Raw genomic sequence first — 19,003 nt, 5'->3', positions numbered from 1 at the left:
CTGTTTACTATGTATGCTGACTGAAAAGCCAATCAGCTTTACAAAAGGTCTCAGACACAAAATTTGAGTCAACACTAAGCCTTGCGTGGGGGATTGCTATAAAACATGAGTTAAAGATTAAAATTGACAGAAGGAGTAGGAAGAAGGGAAACTAATATTTAAATTGCAAGTCAAGGTTTTCAAATCAAATCAAGGCAATTCTCATAAAGGTTTACCTTCCCCCAAATTACTGATCTGAACAATTTGAAAATTGCATACAGGTAATTTGCAACATACGTAAAAAATAAATAGAACCATTCTGCTACTGGTATCAGCAGGCCTCAGTTGGTAGCACATTTGCCACACAGTTAAGTAGTTTGTGGGTTCAACTCCCATTCCAGGACTAGAGCACATAAATCTAGGCTGACACTCCAGTGCGAGAGAGGAAGTGGTGTGCTGTTAGACCAGCCATCTTTAGGATATAATGTTAAAGTGAGGTTCCATCTGCCCTCAGGTGGACATCAAACCTTCTTTGATACTGTTTTGAAGAGTAGGGCACTTATCCCTGATGTCCTGGCCAAAATATCCTTCACACAACATCACAAAGAGATTATCTAGTCATTATCACATTGCTGATCATAGGAATTTGTGCAGAAATTGGCAGTATTTCCTACTTTAAAGCAGTGACAACATTTCAAAAGTAGCCCTTGGCTATAAGGCACTCAAGAGGTTGTGAAAGGCTCTATAAAAATGCAAGATCTGTTTTTGCTTCAACTATGGCACTTCAACCATGTGCACACACAAAAGGTTATTTAGTGTTTATCCCCCACAGACAAACGTCAGTTCAAGTATACAGACTTATTTTTAAGTCAGGTAAATGTCCCACAAAGAATCTACTAAATTTTACAGTGCATTACTTCCATACACTGGGTTACCTGGCAACTGTCATCTGATACAGTTGGATAACTAACCAATCTGAAGATTGTGTTACGTGTAAGGTGATGTTACTGCAACTGTATTAGGTCTGCACTGCTGATGTTATAAACTATTTGAACACACAAGGCATCATTTTACACATTGTAACCACTCAGTTACTAGAAACAGGTGATAATTGGAAAATGTGAAACTGTCAAAACTCTTTCAGAAAATAGGTCGCTTTCTAAAAATTACAATTCCTTAGGTTTATAAAGACATTTCACAGCAATCGGAATCAACTCTAATTTAAAAGAACAGAGACAGGAAACAAAAACAAAGATCTATGCTGAGCAAAAATTTAAGACTCATCCAGCACATTTTGCAAATAGATAAACTTCTAAAAGCTCAAATTAATCAAGCAAATTTAATCAAGCATTAACATCACCATTAAAACTGCAACCATTAGATTATGTGATGATTATGGCAGAACCGGTTTTATTAGCATGTTCTATCAGTCTGTTAACAAGGAACCAACTGCTTCCTGGGACATATAGTTATGTGCAATCAGAACTAAGACCTTGCGTTCAATGAAAAACCATTTGCTTGAACATTTTCCAGACCGCTAGAGTTTGCTGTAAAGCGTCTTCTGACAAGGACAATCTTCAGGAGGTTAGCTTGATATTCAAACGTCCGATACCTAGAGGTCACAGATTGGCAATCTGATAGTGGCAGAGCGATAATGTCACTGGACTAGTAATCCGGGAGATTATGGGTACAAATCCCACCATGGCAGCTGGAGGAGTTTAAATTTAATAAATCTGGAATATAAAGCTAGTCTGTGACGGTGACCATGAAACTGATAGTAAAAAAACCCACCTGGTTCTACTTTAGGGAAGGAAATCTACCATCCTGACCTGGTCTGACCTAAATGCGACTCCAGACCCACAGCAACCTGGTTGACTTTTCAATGGCCTCTGAAAATGGCCCAGCAAGCCACCCACTTCAAGGGCAATTAGGGATGGCAACAAATGCTGGCCTTGCCATCTCATGAAAGTAAAGCAGGGGTGATATGGAGAAACCTTTTAAAAAAAAAATGCACAAGTGGTTAGGATTTGGAATGCACGGTTAGGACAGTGGATACAGATGGTTCAATACTTGGCTTCAAAAATTATCCAATTCCCTTTTGAATTCTTTTAAATACTGGAAAATAAGATTCTAGGGGTATGGGGTTTAGAGCGTGGGAATGAGACTAACTGGATTGCTCTTCAAAAGAGCCAGCACAGACTCAATAGGTCAAATGGCCTCCTCGTATTCTGTACCGATCTGAAATTATATGGAAGCCCAGGAAAATAAGCTGTTTTATGTTAACTAAAAACAGAAAAATGCTGGAAAAACTCAGCAGGTCCGACAGCATCTGTGGAGAGAGAAACAGTTAACGTTTCGAGTCCGTATGACCCCTCTTCAGAGCATAATAGAAATGTGATGTGATGAAATTTATACTGTGTAAGGGGCAGGCACCACCCCCCCCAACCTCCCAAACAGTATAAGTTTCACCACATTTCTACTTCTATTTAGCCCTGAAGAGTCATACGGACTCGAAACGTTAACTGTTTCTCTCTCCACATATGCTGCCAGACCTGCTGAGCTTTTCCAGCATTTTCTGTTTTTATTCCAGATTTCCAGCATCTGCAGTATTTCACTTTTATCCTAGCTGTTTTATATTGTTGTCTGTCCAACCTCCTACATCTGATGGTCACTTCAGCGACAAAACCAACTGGCAGGTTTGCAAGACGGACTGATCTCCCACACCCGAGGATGCCACAACATGCACTCTCTTCCCTCTTTTCTTCATAGTGATGAAACGACAGTGCAACCCTTTTGTATCCACATTGGCTGAAAGACCATAGGGAATGGTGCACATGTGTGGGATGTTGCTTCCTCTCTTTCATAATGCAGAAAGCTTTCAGGAAAAACAGTTAACACATGACAGATAAATGCAGACCAAAGTGGTCAGTTATGGTTCTCCCCTGATCTAGACAGTTTCATAAAATTAACTGAAATAAGATAATTCAGCTGTTTACACTGAATTCAGGACGGAATATTCCTAAATATCTTAAAGGCAAAGCTAGCATTTGATTGTGTTTGCCAATTTCTATGTTCGACCAAACTGCATTTTACTTTGTGTTTAAGCATCGTCACCACCTTGGTTGCAGGGAGTCAACAACAACTCAATATTTGCGCACTTTGAGAATGAGGTAAATGAATGCAACATTAGTTGAACACAGGCAGAGAAGTGAGTGGGGGTGGAGAAAATCAAAAATGATTTGGGGAAGACAGCAAGTGCACGGTGTGTCTATTTTTCATGTAAAGATGTGCAAACCATTGATTCAAGACAGGAGAGAGAGAGAGAGAGAAAAAAAAGAGGATTCAGTGAAATGAGAAAGAGTTTGATATGTCAATCTGAGCTGCCTGGTGTTACTAATTTTGCATCAGAATCTGGCTTACTGAGTCGCATCAAAACAATGTATTTTTGTTCAAAGTTCACTACAGTAATTACCCTCACCCAGAAAGATGCAGCCGCCATCCATAATACAGAAAAGACAGACATTTATTTCAGTGGACCATATCCATTGTTTGGGATGGTGGTACTGGTTCAGGACAGGTGGTGGAAAAGTTGAGTTATCAGCACACTCAGGTATAAAGGAATTTTACCAATACACAGGGGTGATAAAATCACTTCCTTCCCTAATAAAAAGGCCCTGAAAATTCACTAAGCAGGTTAGGTTTTAAAAGCAATTCAGTAGTTTCTAACATAAAAGATTTGTTCCATTTTCTGGTATCAGAGATGAAGAGAAACTTTTGAGGCTATTTTCTCTTGGCTGGAGAACCTATAGGAGTCATACAGTTGGTCATTTGGAGGTAGCCTCAACATTTACCTTGTTCAGCCCTTTAAGAGTTTTTGTTCCTCCTCCACATTTGAATGAGATAACCTCTCATTCTTCTAAATCCCAGAGAACAGGCCCATTTTCCTCACTGGTTTCTTCCTCTTCCCAGCCCAAGGCAGACAAAGCACCATATCCAAGATTTGACTCCAGCTCATCCCATCAGGCTAAAGCCCATCCAAGACTTGGAAGCAAAAAAGCCGGAAAAATCGGTCAAGAGCAAACCACAACCTACAAAGAGTAACCAGAATTAAGACAAGGATTCGTGTTATTTTACTACATCGCTGCTGCCTGTTCTTGCTGCAATTTGCTGGACAGATCCATAAATAAAATGAAATCAAAACACTTGCCACACATCAATATCTCAGAAGGGTCTTAAAACAGAGGATTGAAAGAACATTGTGAGGGTTGGAGGAAAAAGACAACAGGCAGCTGAGTGAGACGATAAAAAGTCACCCGATACAACATGGCAGCATTTCAGTGCAGATCTGGCACAGGGTTTATGGCCAGATTTTGGTAAGCTTATTTCTCATTTTACCACCCAAACAATGGGAGAAAACAGTTGAATTTCTCTTTAAATATTTAAGATAATACCTGATTTTTAAAAAAAAAAACTAGACTAGATAGGTTATTACTTCTGTAGCTTGGAATACAGAGGTGGTTTGAATCCCCAGTAGTCCTTTATACAATTGCAAATCAAAATGTAGATCTGGTTAATTACGTAACGTCAATCAGTTACAAGATGAATCATCCAATCAGGTGTCAAAGGCTGGCAACAATGCATGCGCCATTTTCCTGGAAATGGCAATTAATTACAAACTTGTTTACTTGCATGCTTTGAGAGAAGATCCATGTCTTGGAAAAGAGCTTACTTAATTAGGGACAAACTCCTATTCCAAGGTAAAACCATGCTGCCTAGATTAGACATAAAAGTTCCTTTAGAAACTGCATGTCGGAGTCATTGAGGTGAGGGGCTTTCACTGCTTCGAGATAAATTTGCCTCATTAACATTCAGTTTAACGCATCCTGGAAAGAACCAAGGGTCTTGAAATGATTAACACGAGGTGGCAGCCAATTAGCCCCACAAGTCTTATCTGTCATTCAACTAGATCATAATTGATCTGTAGCTCAACTGCATATCCTTTAATGCCTTTACCAAACAAACATTCTTGATTTTGAGTTTTCAATTGACCCTGGCTTCTAATTTTGAAGGAGAATCTTTTTAGACTTCCAATATCCTGTGGGAAATTACTGCCCATCACCCCTAAACATTCTCACTAAATTTAAGGTCATGCTCCCTTGTTCTAGCCTTCTCCAGAGAAATAGTCTCTCGCTACCTATCAAACCCTATAATCATGTCAAACACCTCAATTAGATCACTCCTGTGTATTTAAGACCGAGACAGATAGGTTCTTGACTGGTAAGGGGATCAAAGATTACGGGGAGAAGGCGGGAGAATGGGTCTGAGAAACTTATCAGCCATGATTGATTGGCGGAGCAGACTCGATGAGCCGAATGGCCTAATTTCTGCTCCTATGTCTTATGATCCTCAATCTTCTATGCTCAAGAGAACACAAACCTAGTCTATGCAATTTGGCATCATAACTTAACCCTTTTAGTTCCAAGCCCCAGTATTATCTTGATGAACCTGCATTCCACCTACTCCTAAGTTAATATATTTTTCCTGAGGTATAGTACCCAGAACTAAATACTCCAGATATGGTCTAAACATCTTTATACAGCTATATCATAACTTGCAGCCTTTTTGGCTTGTTTGATTGAAGGTACCATAAATTATTTTCCAATTTATCCACAAAAAGTGTACTTATTGCAATAAATCTAAATAATTTAGCCTGACCCATGTCATTCTTCTGCTGGTTTAGAGATCTGGAGTAGACAATGATATCCTTGTTGAGTTTACATACAAATGGTTCAAAGAGGTTCAAATGTTCATCCTATTACCCCAGATTATCTTGTAAATCTTGCATATTAAGTTTTAATTCATTTCAACTACAGGCCAGCTCATGAAAGCTGAGACCATGAATAAAGCACATTAGGAACTAGCTTGATAAATAAAGATGAAGTGAAAACATCAATTAGCTACCCAGAAATAATCACAAAATGGCATAAAACCACAATGTTTGAGCCATTTGGTTTCTCCTAAGCACAGACTGTATTAAACAGTTTTACAAGTTAAAACAAAACATTAGAATCTAACATGGCAAAAGTGAAGTCAAAGGGTGTTTGGGGTGGGGGCACCAGTGGAGAAACTGTCCACGGGTTGGAGTCATACCTAGCTCAAAGGAAGGTGGTTGTGGCTGTTGGAGGTCAATCATCTCAGTTCCAGGGCATCACTGCAGGAGTTCCTCAGGGTAGTGTCCTCGGCCCAACCATCTTCAGTTGCTTCAATGACCTTCTCTCTATTCCCTCCATCATAAGATCACAAGTTGGGATGTTCACTGATGATTGCAAGCATTCAGTACCATTTGAGACTCCTCAAAATACTGAGCTGAAGCAGTCAGTGCCCACACAGCAAGATTTGTACAGAAGCTTGTACCACACAAGTGCCAGGCAATGATCATCACATCTCACCTTGATATTCAGTGGCATGACCATCACCAAATCACCCACTACCATTAAGCAGAAACTGAACTGAACCAGCCATATTATTACTGTAGCTACAAGAGGTCAGAAGCTGAGAACTCTGCAGAGAGTAACTCACCTCCAGACTCCCCAAAGCCTGTCAACCATCTACAAGGCACAAGTCAAATGTGATGGAATACTCTCCATTTGTCTGGATGAGTACAGCTCCAACAACACAGACAGCTCAACACAATCCAGGACAAAGCAGGCCACTTGATCAGCAACTCATCCATCACCTTAAACATTCATTCACTCTGCCACTGATACGCAACTTATCAACACACCTTCCAAACCTGCCTCAACCACCTAGAAGGGCAACAGCAGCAGGCACATGAGAACACCCCCATCTACAAGCTCCCCTCCAAGTCACACACCATCCTGAACTGGAATCACATTACCATTCCTTCACTTCTTGACTTGTGCCTTGTAGATGGTGGACAGAGGTGAGTTACTCTCTGCAGAGTTCCCAGCTTTTGACTTGCTCCTGTAGCCACAGTACTTTATGTCTAGCCCAGTTCAGTTTCTGCTCAATGGTAGTGGGAGATTCAATGATGGTCATGCCATTCAATGTCAAGAGGAGATGGTTAGAATCATTACAGCTGGGTCAAAGTCCTGGAACTCCCTCCTGAATGGTGGGTTCACCTACATCATATGGATTTCAGCAGTTCAAGACAGTTGCTCAAACCCCACCAATACAACATGGACTCAGTCTTGTTCTATACCAAGGGTTCCCAAGCTGTGGTCACACCCCCAGTGGGGTCACAGGAGGAGCAAATGGGTCGTGAGCTCTGAGACACCAATGGCAGCTGTGCAGCGAAGGCTCATGATTTGACAGTTTGTGGGTCAACTACAGGCCCCCTGAAATGTGTGGGCTTTGTGCCAGTGGAGGTGGCCCAAAAACACAGCCTCCAAAATGGAGGCTGTCTTAGATGTTCTGTGCCTATATCCCTGGTGTTTGAGCAACACCCCACTCAACAAGTCTCCACACCCCTCCCCCCAACTTTCACTCTGGGGGTCACACCAAGTGTGAAGCATTAAAATACGTTCACATCGGAAAGGTTTGGAAGGCACTGTCCTACACAAAGAACAAGAGCCCAAAATCCCAACAATAGCAAAAGGCAAATGAAATAATCTGCAATGCTGCCAAAGTACACTTGCAAATTATAAAAGGCAGATACATTTCAGCCCACCCTGCTGTTATCTAACAAGACAACCACACCTGTTCTAAACGCTGGTCTGTCACTACAGCCTGCAAACTGAAAAGCAACTTACAGGATGAAATCAGAAGACATGGAATTGAGGTCAGTCAGATAATTGAATCACTTAATTGTCTAGCTCAAGTACTGATTCAAGCAGTCAATGGTCCTCATTCATACTGAACGGACATCTGTAGATGTGAGATACCAAGAATATAGCTGCCACTGGTGATACCAATCTGAGCCCATGGTTTGGTTTATCAGTAGGTGAGCCTTCTGTTCAACATTTGCTTCAAAATTATTTTATATTACAGCCATCAGAACATACAGATTTGGGCCCATAACTTCTGATCTCCAGGGAATGTACCCAGGCCCCCAAAGATGCACTTGGAGGACCCCAACATCCCCAGGAAATCCCCACGTAAGGATTGCACAGCAACTGTACAAGATGTTCAAACTTCCGTTGGGCAATTACCCTGCACTGGGAACCATCAGAAACTCCGATTCAAATCACAAACTTTGGATGGTTCCAACTGTTCTCCCAACCCCATGGGAACCCCCAACTACACCCTCACCTGTCGACTACCCCCTAATCAAACCACCCTCAGACGGGACGCTCCCCCATCCCCGACCCCCCACAGCAACCCCTGACCCCCCCCGCCCCCCCACCCTTCGCCCTGGTGCCATTAAAGAAGGGTGCACATCTTCCTTCCCTTTGACTCAGCTGCCCTCGACAAGGCTTCAGGAACCCACTGCACTACACCTTTCTCAGCTGGTCAGGCGAGAAAGATGCAGCAGTATTTCAGGATAAGGTAACCAGGAGCAGAGTGGCAACCTGTGACCATCACCCTATAGAAGTTATGAGTCACAACAAGGTGCACTAATATTCCAGATTTTGCAAATACAAATAGATGGAATAACTACCAGGAATTTAAGTGACCTTATTTTAAACTCCTTTACAGAAATACAACTAATAAGCTATATTATCCATTCCACAAGCACCATTCACACTCTTGTCCCAATAGAGAATGAGCTGGAAAAGAATTTGCTCAGTATAGGCCTACAAAAAGGCCATTTCCAATGTAGTCTCTGCAAACAGGAAACACATCTGTTCATTCTCCTCCTCTCACATTGTCCTGAGCTCTAAACACTCCTTCCATGTAATTTCTCTAACCTAAAGCTGATTGGTCTCCTCTGTAGTGGGGATTAGGTGACAACTTTGCTGAACACCCTCTGTTCTTGGTCTTCAGTGCAAGCCTCAGCTACCAGCCTCCTGAATGCCACTCCGACTTCCATTGTCCTCCTCCTACACCATTCCAAACAAAAACTCAACAAGCTTCTAGATCACTTTTCTCAGGCCTGTCCTCACGTGAGCAGTGGTGCTGGTAACTTCAGACTTTCAGTATATCCTCAATTTCCAAATCAGTCAGTCGTACCCAATCCCCACATTTTTCATTTGTTCCAATTTCTTGAATGTCTCCACTGCCCAGGCTCTTTTCCACACCTTTGTTCCTTTAACATCTTAATGTCCTTTTCTGCACAGAAACAATCCATAACAATTTGGCACACAATTCTACTCGTGTTTGGCTGCTCATTTATGTTTTAGAATACATTTTTCCTGCCTTTCCCTAACTGTATTAAAAAAAAGACACGGGCTTATTAAATTCTCAAGTTAACAGATGAGGCATTAAATGGTCTTTTCCTTTGAATGACCTCTTGCGTGTTATCAGCATTTCCTGTTCCAGAATTCCAGCCAATCAGATCATTCTCTGTCATGATCAAAAACACTGTTGGAACTAAATGGATTTTCCCCTTACATAATAAACAGAAACTCTTTGTTGCTACTGACAGAGGTACTAGACCACTTAATAATTCAGCAGCTCTCCATTTTTGGAAGGCCACTTCAAAATAAATTAAGACTGTGTTCTGTCATGGGAGCTGACTAGGTAAAAAAAACAAGATTTACCTTCTTAATCTACGATATGTGGATTTGATAGTTTCATAACTAAAACTAAACCAAAGATGTGTTAAAATCAAATTTTACAACTAAATCCATACAGTCTCATCTTCAATAGCCCAACAGGATGAAAATAAAAGGACTATATATCAAGGTATTTGATAATGCTGCAAAGTGATCATAGATTCCACTTAATTTTAGTAAAGTGAGCAGGTGCTGGGAAACTGTAGCAACGCTAAATTTATGTATCACAGCAACCACCAGAAAGACGCAGAACAGTCCATTTCAGTGATTGCAAATGAAGGTTTTATGGCTTTAAGACAAACATTGCTCATCAAGTCAACTAAACATGTACTTTTAACGGTCATCACAATTTGAGTTTTAGAAACAGAAAAATGAAAAAGCAGCTTTCCCTCCCTCTTAATGAACCAAGTTTTTGTTGGGTCACTGAACAATGGCCAATTTTCCTATTTGTATCCCAATGACACAAAGATGAGCAGCAGCATATTGGCACCTGGTCTCTTATGGCTGACAAGTGCACTGGTGACCAGGGAAGCTAGGAGCTAATGAATTGATCAGACAGCACAGCTGGCATGCTCTATACTACAGTGTTAGAAACCTGTTAGCAAATGTAGTACCTTACTGTACCCAGCTGTTTTGCAAACTCAAGCACTGTACCAAACTAAAATATGAACCTGATGTACTCCATTACTCACGCCAAGTTCTATTAAATATTTAAAGTTACTCACTTACCTAGGCAACATGCAACATGAGTTGCAAAGAGCTCTCCTCAGCTAATAGATGATATACTCCAAGAACCACAATGAAGATCCACCAGCCAGAACTGGTTTGAGATACTCACTCACTGGAATATAACAGGAAGCAGCTTTTTAAGCACTGCGCACCCCAGCATCCCCCCCACCTCCCCCCCTCCACGCCCACCCCACCTGACCCCAACCACAGCCTATTCCTTCATTCAAATTAGATCATGGCTGAGCTGCAACCTAACTTCATTCATACCTGCCTTTGCCCCCATCCCTTAATACCACTGGTTTAACAGAAACTGATTAGTCTTAGATTTAAAAATGAAGATTTAGTATCAATTGCCACTTGCAGAAGAGAGTTCCAAACTTTGATCTCCATCACCCCACAAGACGTGGGGATCATTTCCTAGTTCACTCCTGAAAAGGGTCTGGTTCTAATTTTTAGAATATACTCACCAGTCCTAGACTTCCCACCCACTGGAAATAGTTTCTCTCCATCTACAGTTCTGTTCCCCTTAATATCTGAAAACTTTAGCTAAATCAGCCCTGAACCCAAATTCCAGAGATTATAAACATAGGTTGTTAAACCTCTCATCTTAGTTTAACCCTGGGAGTCCAGGTTTCATCCTGGTTAATCAACACTGTGCTCCCTCCCAGGCCAATATATATCTCCCAAGGTACAGAGCCCATAACTGGAGTCTGACGAAACACCTAACTGTGTTGCAGCAACTATAGTTCAGTTGGTAGCACCCTCACCTCAATCACAAGATTCCAGGTTCAAATCCCAATCCAGGACTTGAGCACAAAACAAAAAGCTGACATTCCAGTGCAATACTGAGGGAGTGCTGCACTGTCGGAGATGCTGTCTTTTGGCTGAGATATTAAACTGAGGCTGGGAAGTTCTCCCCAGTGTCCTGGACCAATATTTATCCCTCAACCAACAGCACAGATTATCAGGTCATTATCACATTGTTGTTTGTGGGAGTTTGCATTTGCTGTGCATAAATTAGCTGCTGTGTTTCTTACATCACAACACTTCAATAGCAAAACGAAATCAAAATACTATGGATGCTGGAAATCTGAAACAAAAACAAAATGCTGGAAAAACTCAGCTCTGGCAGCAAGTGTGGAGAGAGAAACAAGAGTCCATATGACCCTTCTTCAGATGTTGCCAGACCTGCTGAGTTTTCCCAGCATTTTCTGTTTTCATTTAACACTTCAAAAGGACGTCATTGGCTATAAAGCTTTTTGGGATGTGTGGTGGTTGTGAAGGGCATTATATAAATGTAAGTCAAAAATGTCATCATAATGGCGACGGGAAGAGGACAATATTTGGAACCGAAGACAAGGAAAAAATCTGTCGCTATTTAAAGATAATTGAAAAAAGGTCAGACATTTAAATCTTTCCACCTGAGGTCAGTTGCACAATGAAAATGTGTGGGTTATAAATTGGAAAGGCAATCAGGGAAATAATCTTTTATTCTTGAGTTCTATGCAAAGTATTGTCTGCAATCATTCAAATTAGCAAAACAAAAAACAGTCTAACCTAGTAAAAAGGACAATTTTACATTGGATACTGATGCAACAACATCAGCCCATTGTTCCCAAATGTCAATCCAGAGATAACAATAATTCTCCAATGCTATTGCCAGCTAATTCTATCAAATACTTGGTCAAGAGAGAGTTAAAGGATGATCAATGGTTCCAGATCAGTAACTGGGAACAAAGATTGCTAATCCCTATTCTGCGAGAGCAGGAGCCAACAGCTGATGTCATCCATCTGAGCCCAAGGTGTTGAATCTCTCCAGGGAAAAGGCAGCACTATAATTAGAGTTCGCTCTCAGCAGGTGAGTGGTGTTTGTCTTATATTTTGGCGACACGAGCAGAGGGGGAAGTATTTTCCTATTGAGAATCCACCCCATCAAAACACAGCAATAACAAATGGTATGGCATAATATTGCTTTAACACGATTTGTTTTATCGACATGATCAAGTTTGAAGCATTAATAAATGAACACTGGTAGTCAGGAGGCCACAGAAATCTGAAATTATAATACCTGAACATTAAGAGTATTTATCTTGGGTCATATTTACTTGGTAACACCCATAAAATTGGTGCGGTGTCCTAACAAACTACCCAACCCGTGAGAGTTCCAAAAATATTTACTGTTCTGGATGTGTAGTAAAACTGGCCAAGTTGGTGAAATATTGACTTCCCATAAAGTTGAGGTCTCCAGGTTACTGCACACATGTTGAATTACATATAAAGCGCTTACCTGACTCACAACGTGCCCACACACAGTCTGTTAAATTCAGCGACGCATCGCCAGCAATACAGTGTTCACATGTCTCCAATTCTGCACATTCTAAAAAAAGCAAAACATACAGTAAGCATGACTTTAAATCTAATGGGTTGTGCTAGTGTTTAAAACAATGAATATTCAGCCTATTGGTAGTTATACCTTCTTAATGCCATATGGAAATAAAATCTGAGAATAATAATCATTTGTCAATTTATGAGGTTAGCTTAACGCAGTAATAAGACGGATCCAATAAAAAATACTCCACGCAAGTCCCATTCAGTAAAACCTCAGCCTACAGCAACCACACAGCCCTTAAGGACCAGCTTCCACGAGACTAAAGTCAATAAAAAGGGTTCCTACGGTACTCCTCAGACCTCAGACATTGTTCCAGTGAAGCTCAACACAAATTCAAAGGACTGAGCCTCATCTTTTGGGTTAGATACTTTACTGCCTTCCACACTCAATTCAGATCTTAACCCTGCCCCTGTATATTTTTTCTGGCAGCAGCTGCTGGCAACATCAGACTCATGACCATTTACAGGTCTAGACCCATCTTTTGTTTCTTATTTGTCCCTTTTAAAAAAAAAAGTTCATTGACAGGATGTAGGCGTCGCTGGCCAGGTCAGCATTTATTGCCCATCCCTAATTGCCCTCAAGAAGGTGGTGATGAGTTGCCAAATCTTTCTGCCTTGCACCATTATCCCTCCACTAATTTAATCTCTCCTGCCTTCTACCCTATCACAGACTCTCCTCTCCCCTGCCTCTACTTGCTTCAAACCGGTGTTATCAGAACTGGGAAAAAAATTGAGGTGCAAGGGCACCAACCTGATGCGTTGATCAGTTTCTCTCCCTAGAAAGTGCCTGACCTGAGTATTTCTAGCATTTTGCAGTTTTTATTTTCACTGTTAATGTTATTTGCTGCCTTGAGGTCACAGCAATCCTGCAGAACTGGAAAAACCAATGACTTCATGCACCGTTATGATCCAAGTCTTTTACCCATCTCCCAGAAGCTTTGGTGCCATTAAAAAAAAAGCAGTTTTACCCTTCATAGCAGGGGGAAAAAAATAAACCATACTGTCACAAAACTGCCCATTGTTACAGTCCAGCTTTGTTTTCAATCTTCTGTCTCTTAGCACAGCTTGAGAACAAGATTACACATCAGTATGGGACTTTGCTTCCGTTGTGAACTAGCAGATTTGAGTAATTTCAGCATCACCCAATCTAAATTTAAATTCTGTCAATAACAAACTAAGCTGCTACGTCTGGACCATGCAGTTCCCCAGCTGGGGGTGGTAAGCTTATGATGCTATTTCCTAAACAACAAACATCCAGCAGTCTGAAAATCTCAGTACAAAGAGGGACTGTCACAGAATCTCTGCATGTTATAGCCTAGGTATGGGCAGGGTCACATTGCTGTTACCTTCTCCAAGTTGAATAATTAACAGCCAGAGCGCAGGCTCACTGTCTAATTGAAGCCGGTGGACAGGCTCTCAAAGCCGGAGGGCCAATAGGAGCAAACCCCCCCACCCAAGCACAGAAACAACAGGCTGCCTTTCCAGGCGAGTGAGAGAGGGTGACCCAAGATGGAGGCAAACTTTTTAAAAAAAAAGTTTGAAGATTAAAACCAGCCTTAGCAGCCAGGCCACCATTGTGGAGGAGGAGCCCCACAACCAAAACCAGACAGGCAAGGAGGAGACTCAAAACCTGGAGCAGTGGGCCTCTGGTCACTCTTATTCCTTCATGGGACGTGGGTTTGGAATCACATGTAGGCCAGACCAGGTAAAGATGGCAGATTTCCTCCCCTAAAAAGGACATGTAGTGAACCAGATGGGTTTTTAAAACAATCAATGATAGTTTCATGGTCACCATTTCTGAGACTGGCTTTACATGCCAGATTTATTAATTAATTGAATATGGTGAGATTTGAACCCAAATGTTCCCAAAGCATTAGCCAAGGCCTCTAGATTATTAGTCTAGTGACATTACCACTACACCACCATCTCCCTGGCTCTGCCACCAGACAATTAGACTGTTTCAACACCTCACCCTTTGGCAGTAGGCGTTTAACCAGTCTTAATTGGTTATTTGTCACTCGAGTGGGTAACCCTGCCACTGCCAACCTCATAAGACCTCTGGGAACATGGCCCAAGGGGCATGCTGGCTGCCAGTGTGAAATTCTATGCCCAACCCCTTCTGTGCTCACCTCAGTGGGGCCTAAAAATTCAGCCCAAAGTGTCAGCTTGGTGCAACTGGTAGCACACGACTTACACATATCTCTCCCTTCTCTAGATAGCATCTGCAATTATGAGGATTACCAAACCACAGCTTATTTCATGGGTTACCATGGGGTAGAGCGAGGAGACAGGCCCCTGGTCTAACTCAGCCAGAACAGGGATCTGACCTACGCTGTTGGTCCATTCTGTTAACCAAACAGCTGTCTAGCCAACTGGGCTAACTGCCTCCATTCCCCCCCTCCCCCCAACATTCATATAGCACCTAGGAGTGGTGGGTGACTGGGACTTTGGCGCAAGTTAGGATAAGGGCAACAGAATTCTGGAAGACCTCAAGTTTATGGAGGGTGAAAGAGGAGAGGTTTTGGTTTCGAGTGTTGGAATAAACAAATCTAGAGGTAACAAATGGTAGATCGTGGGTTCAAAACCCACCCCAGGAACACACATGGAGCAGTGCATTGCTAGAGATACTGTCCTTCAGATTAGATATTAACCAAAGCCTCGTCCATCTGTTAAACTGGATGCCAAAGATGTCATGCTGCTAAAGAGTAGTGAGTTCTCCTGGTTTACTGAACAAGTCATTCCTCTGTCACCTCAAAAGCAAAATGACCTGATCACTCTCACATTATTGTTTAAAAACAAACGACAGCCACACTGCCTGGACAGAACCTCAGGACTAACTTGTAATGCAAGAAGTATACTTGGGGTATCAAATATGCAGAGAAAGTCTTTACTTCTTTACAGTCAGCAGGAGAGTCTCAGGTATGAAGAGCTCAAGATGATTCCACTCCAATCTACTGAATTTAGCAGCTGGGTACTCTTTATGGACTTGGGTCAGTTTTCAATGGATAAAACAGAAGTGACAAGGACTTGTCACCTTACAGAAGTCAGTGCCAACAGTACCCCTCTAATGGTATCATTCGCTTAATCAAATAAATGGTCCAATTAACCTCAAGAAACTTAAAACCAGGGGAGATGATGGCATAGTAATGTCGCTGGACTAATAATCCAGAAACCCAGGCTGTTGCTCTGGGGACATGGGTTCAATTCCCACCATGGAATTTAATTTAAATTCAATTAATAAATCTGGCATTGAAGGCTAGTCATAGATAGTAAAAGTCCAGCTGGTTCACTAATGCCCTTTGGAGAAGGAAATCTCCTATTCTTACCTGCTCTGGTCTACATGTGACCCATAGTAACATGGTTGACTGCCCTCCAAAATAGCCTAGCAAGCAACTCGAGGGCAATTACTGACAGCCACATCCCAAGAAAGAATAAAAATAAAAGCTGCGGCCCGGGGGTAGCACCTTTGTCCGGGTCAGAATGCTATCAGTTCAAGCACCACAACACCCAAGTACAGAATCTAGGCTGAACTCCACTGCAGTACTAAGGGAGCACCACAGTGTCAGAGGTGCTATACTTTGGCTGAAACATTAAACGGTGTCTACAGCTGGAAGTAAAAATCCCAGGGGAATTCTCCCTGGTGTCTTGGCCAATATTTAATCCCTCAAATCAGCATCATTGAAACAGGTTGTGTGGTCATAATCACACTGGTATTTGCAAGTGCTCGCTGTGTGCAAATTTTCTTTTTCCTACATTACAACAGCGTCTACACTTCAAAAAGTATTTCTTGGCAGTGGATCGCTTTAGGAGTATCCTGTGGTTATGAAAAGCACCATCATAAACACAAGTATTTCTTTAGAAGAACAAAATCAAAAAGGAACCAAGCAAAAGTCAGTATGCTGTTACCGTCTGCAGGACACACTATACCTATGGTGCCCACCTGTCACAGAAGAACTTAAAAGTTAACCCACCACAGACTGGAGCTGAGATTAAGGAGTTCCATTAATATATGGGAGAGTGAGAGAGAGAGAGTTTTGTCAATTTTGGGTCCAAAGTTCAGGTCCTCTAATTCTCCAAACTGAATTGGAAGTAGCTCCATCTGCACCAGCAGGAAATCCAATCCAGCAGAGAATTAAATACATATAATCTTCAATGCAAACTACCAGATGCCAGGATGTACTGTATAGACAAAGGAATTGACTCCCTCTTAAGTACAATGTCATTTCTTGGTCAAACCATGTTTAAAAGATCTCAATCAAACAGGGTTGACCAAAATGAGCTTCAGCAGCACGTCAGCCATACACAGAATCCTCTCCGTGTGTACATCTTCCTGTGTAAAAAGGTGAAGCAATATCGTGCTACTGCATCCAGTATCTGAATCCTGTCAAATTCAGTTTCACCTTTGGAATTCTCTAACCTGAGGTGTGTGGATGCTCAGTCATTGTACGTATTTAAGTCAGAGGTTGATAGGATTTTGGATACTAAAGAAGTTGAGGGATGGGGGAAAAGATGGGAAGAGACAGGGCAGGAAGGTAGAATCGGAGGTACTTAAGCTATCGTCTTTGTGAATGGCGTATTAGGTTCAAGTGACCTACTCATATTTCTGATGTTCTTTAATCCAAAACATCAGAGAGGTTTGAACCACGGCAGTTCCTGGTGTCAGAAATAGTATGCTGCCTAAAATGTCAGATTCTGGGCTTTTACAGAGACAACCCAGATAGTAGCTGAGTAAATGGTCAAAAGATTCCTCATTACCATAAATTTAGGGGATGATCTTCAGCTCAGTGAAAATTCAGCTCAATGCTGAACACCTATCTTGCTGTAATCGAAACACTTATAATATTTAATGAATTTGAAGCAGCATTTGGGAGTCTTAATTTGCATCAAGTTTTAATGTTGCGATATGGACTGGCTACTTCTAACATTAAACTTTAATTCCGGTTGGCATGAAAGGCCAAATACAACACCAATCACCCTACTGCAAAGAAATATATCGTTTCTCATGGCTACTTGTACACTTCTGTGTATCAACCTTGCCCGTCAAAGCTCAGAGACTGCCCGACCATTTATTTGGAATAAACATCAAAACATTCAAAACTGCCAGACGACAACCAACACGGAAAGAAGAAGGGAGTTATGTTGTCTAAATTCCCCAGTGCATAGTGGCATTACCTTAACACTGGAGGCAGCACGAGCAAAACAATGGAAAATTCCACCTTCTCCGTGATGCATTTCAAACCTCCCCCGGGGTCATTCAATGCCAGTCAAAACTGCACAGGTGTTAATGAAACAGCCACTAAATACCAAACCATCTGTGACTAGGTTACAAGGAATAATTTTTTAAAGAAACCACGTTATTTGCCAAAGTATGGTCACATTAAATGATGCGTGCGTTACTTTTATGCATCCCAAACTGTCCTAGTTAAGAGACCGGAGAAACACACACAGTCCAAGCCGGCGTGAACAGACCTCGAGCTAAGAATTCTGTCCATCCCCCAGATTTAGCTTAAAAATCAACATGAACACAGAACGAGGACCAGTGCAAGCACTTGTCTCCCCCCACCCCCTCAATCCCAATGCATTGCGGGCTGCAGAGTCACCTCCATCCAGAAATTCTGTACCTTCTTCCTGTCCCTCACAAACTCGAGAGAGTAACACCAACAGAGAAACTCCCATCGCAATCTCTGCCCACCTCATCTTCTCAAACCTCTCTTGGGAACCGCGCCTGCAATTACAGAGCAAAAAAGAGAGAGTCGGGTGGTGGGGGGATTAAAAAAAAGTTAGCGAAAATTAAGAAGGACCAGGAAAATCCGCTGAAGTTTTGGCAAATCCCAGCAGCGAAGCTGTCAGGTTGCGAACCTGCGTGGAAATTAACCCGGAGCCCACGTGAGCGAAATGTATCCAAGCGCTTGTAACAAGTTATTAAAGGGGGACTGTCACATGACCGCAGCGCTGATCACATTTCGCAAGTGATGCCAGTGTGTTTACCTAACAACCAAAACCCCCAGAGACTGTGCGTGCGTGCGATTTTTTTTTTTTTTGGACACGTAATCCGGTGTCAGGCTGGAAGGGGAAGAGGTGGAAATAGTAATAACCTGTATGAAATATGCAGCACAACATGTATGCTTGCTAACTGCTCGAAAAATAAACCCTCTCCCCCTTTGTCATGTGGAGACATGATTGATGCAGTGCCATTCAGTTTATAGCACCAAGGCTAGGGCGATGAATTA

The 19,003-nt window shown here is 41.9% G+C and overlaps 1 protein-coding gene across 1 annotated transcript in view; it reads right to left on the bottom strand.

Moving 5' to 3' along the window:
* The window catches only part of cd164l2 (CD164 sialomucin-like 2), a 38,285-nt gene extending 19,758 nt beyond the window's left edge, over positions 1–18,527 (bottom strand). Inside the window, exons 1-2 of the mRNA XM_041212074.1 lie at positions 18,395–18,527; positions 12,673–12,762 (exon numbers count right to left, since the gene is read on the bottom strand). Of these exons, the coding sequence (XP_041068008.1) occupies positions 12,673–12,762; positions 18,395–18,470 (166 nt within the window). The 5' untranslated portion in view covers positions 18,471–18,527. The remainder of the gene's footprint in view (positions 1–12,672; positions 12,763–18,394) is intronic.
* Positions 18,528–19,003: the final 476 nt, after the last annotated feature.

This window comes from Carcharodon carcharias, chromosome 19 (genome assembly GCF_017639515.1).
Source record: "Carcharodon carcharias isolate sCarCar2 chromosome 19, sCarCar2.pri, whole genome shotgun sequence".
Taxonomy (NCBI): Eukaryota; Metazoa; Chordata; class Chondrichthyes; order Lamniformes; family Lamnidae; genus Carcharodon; species Carcharodon carcharias.
The sequence above is the reverse complement of the archived record's forward strand: the minus strand, read 5'-3'. Positions and strand labels throughout refer to the sequence as shown.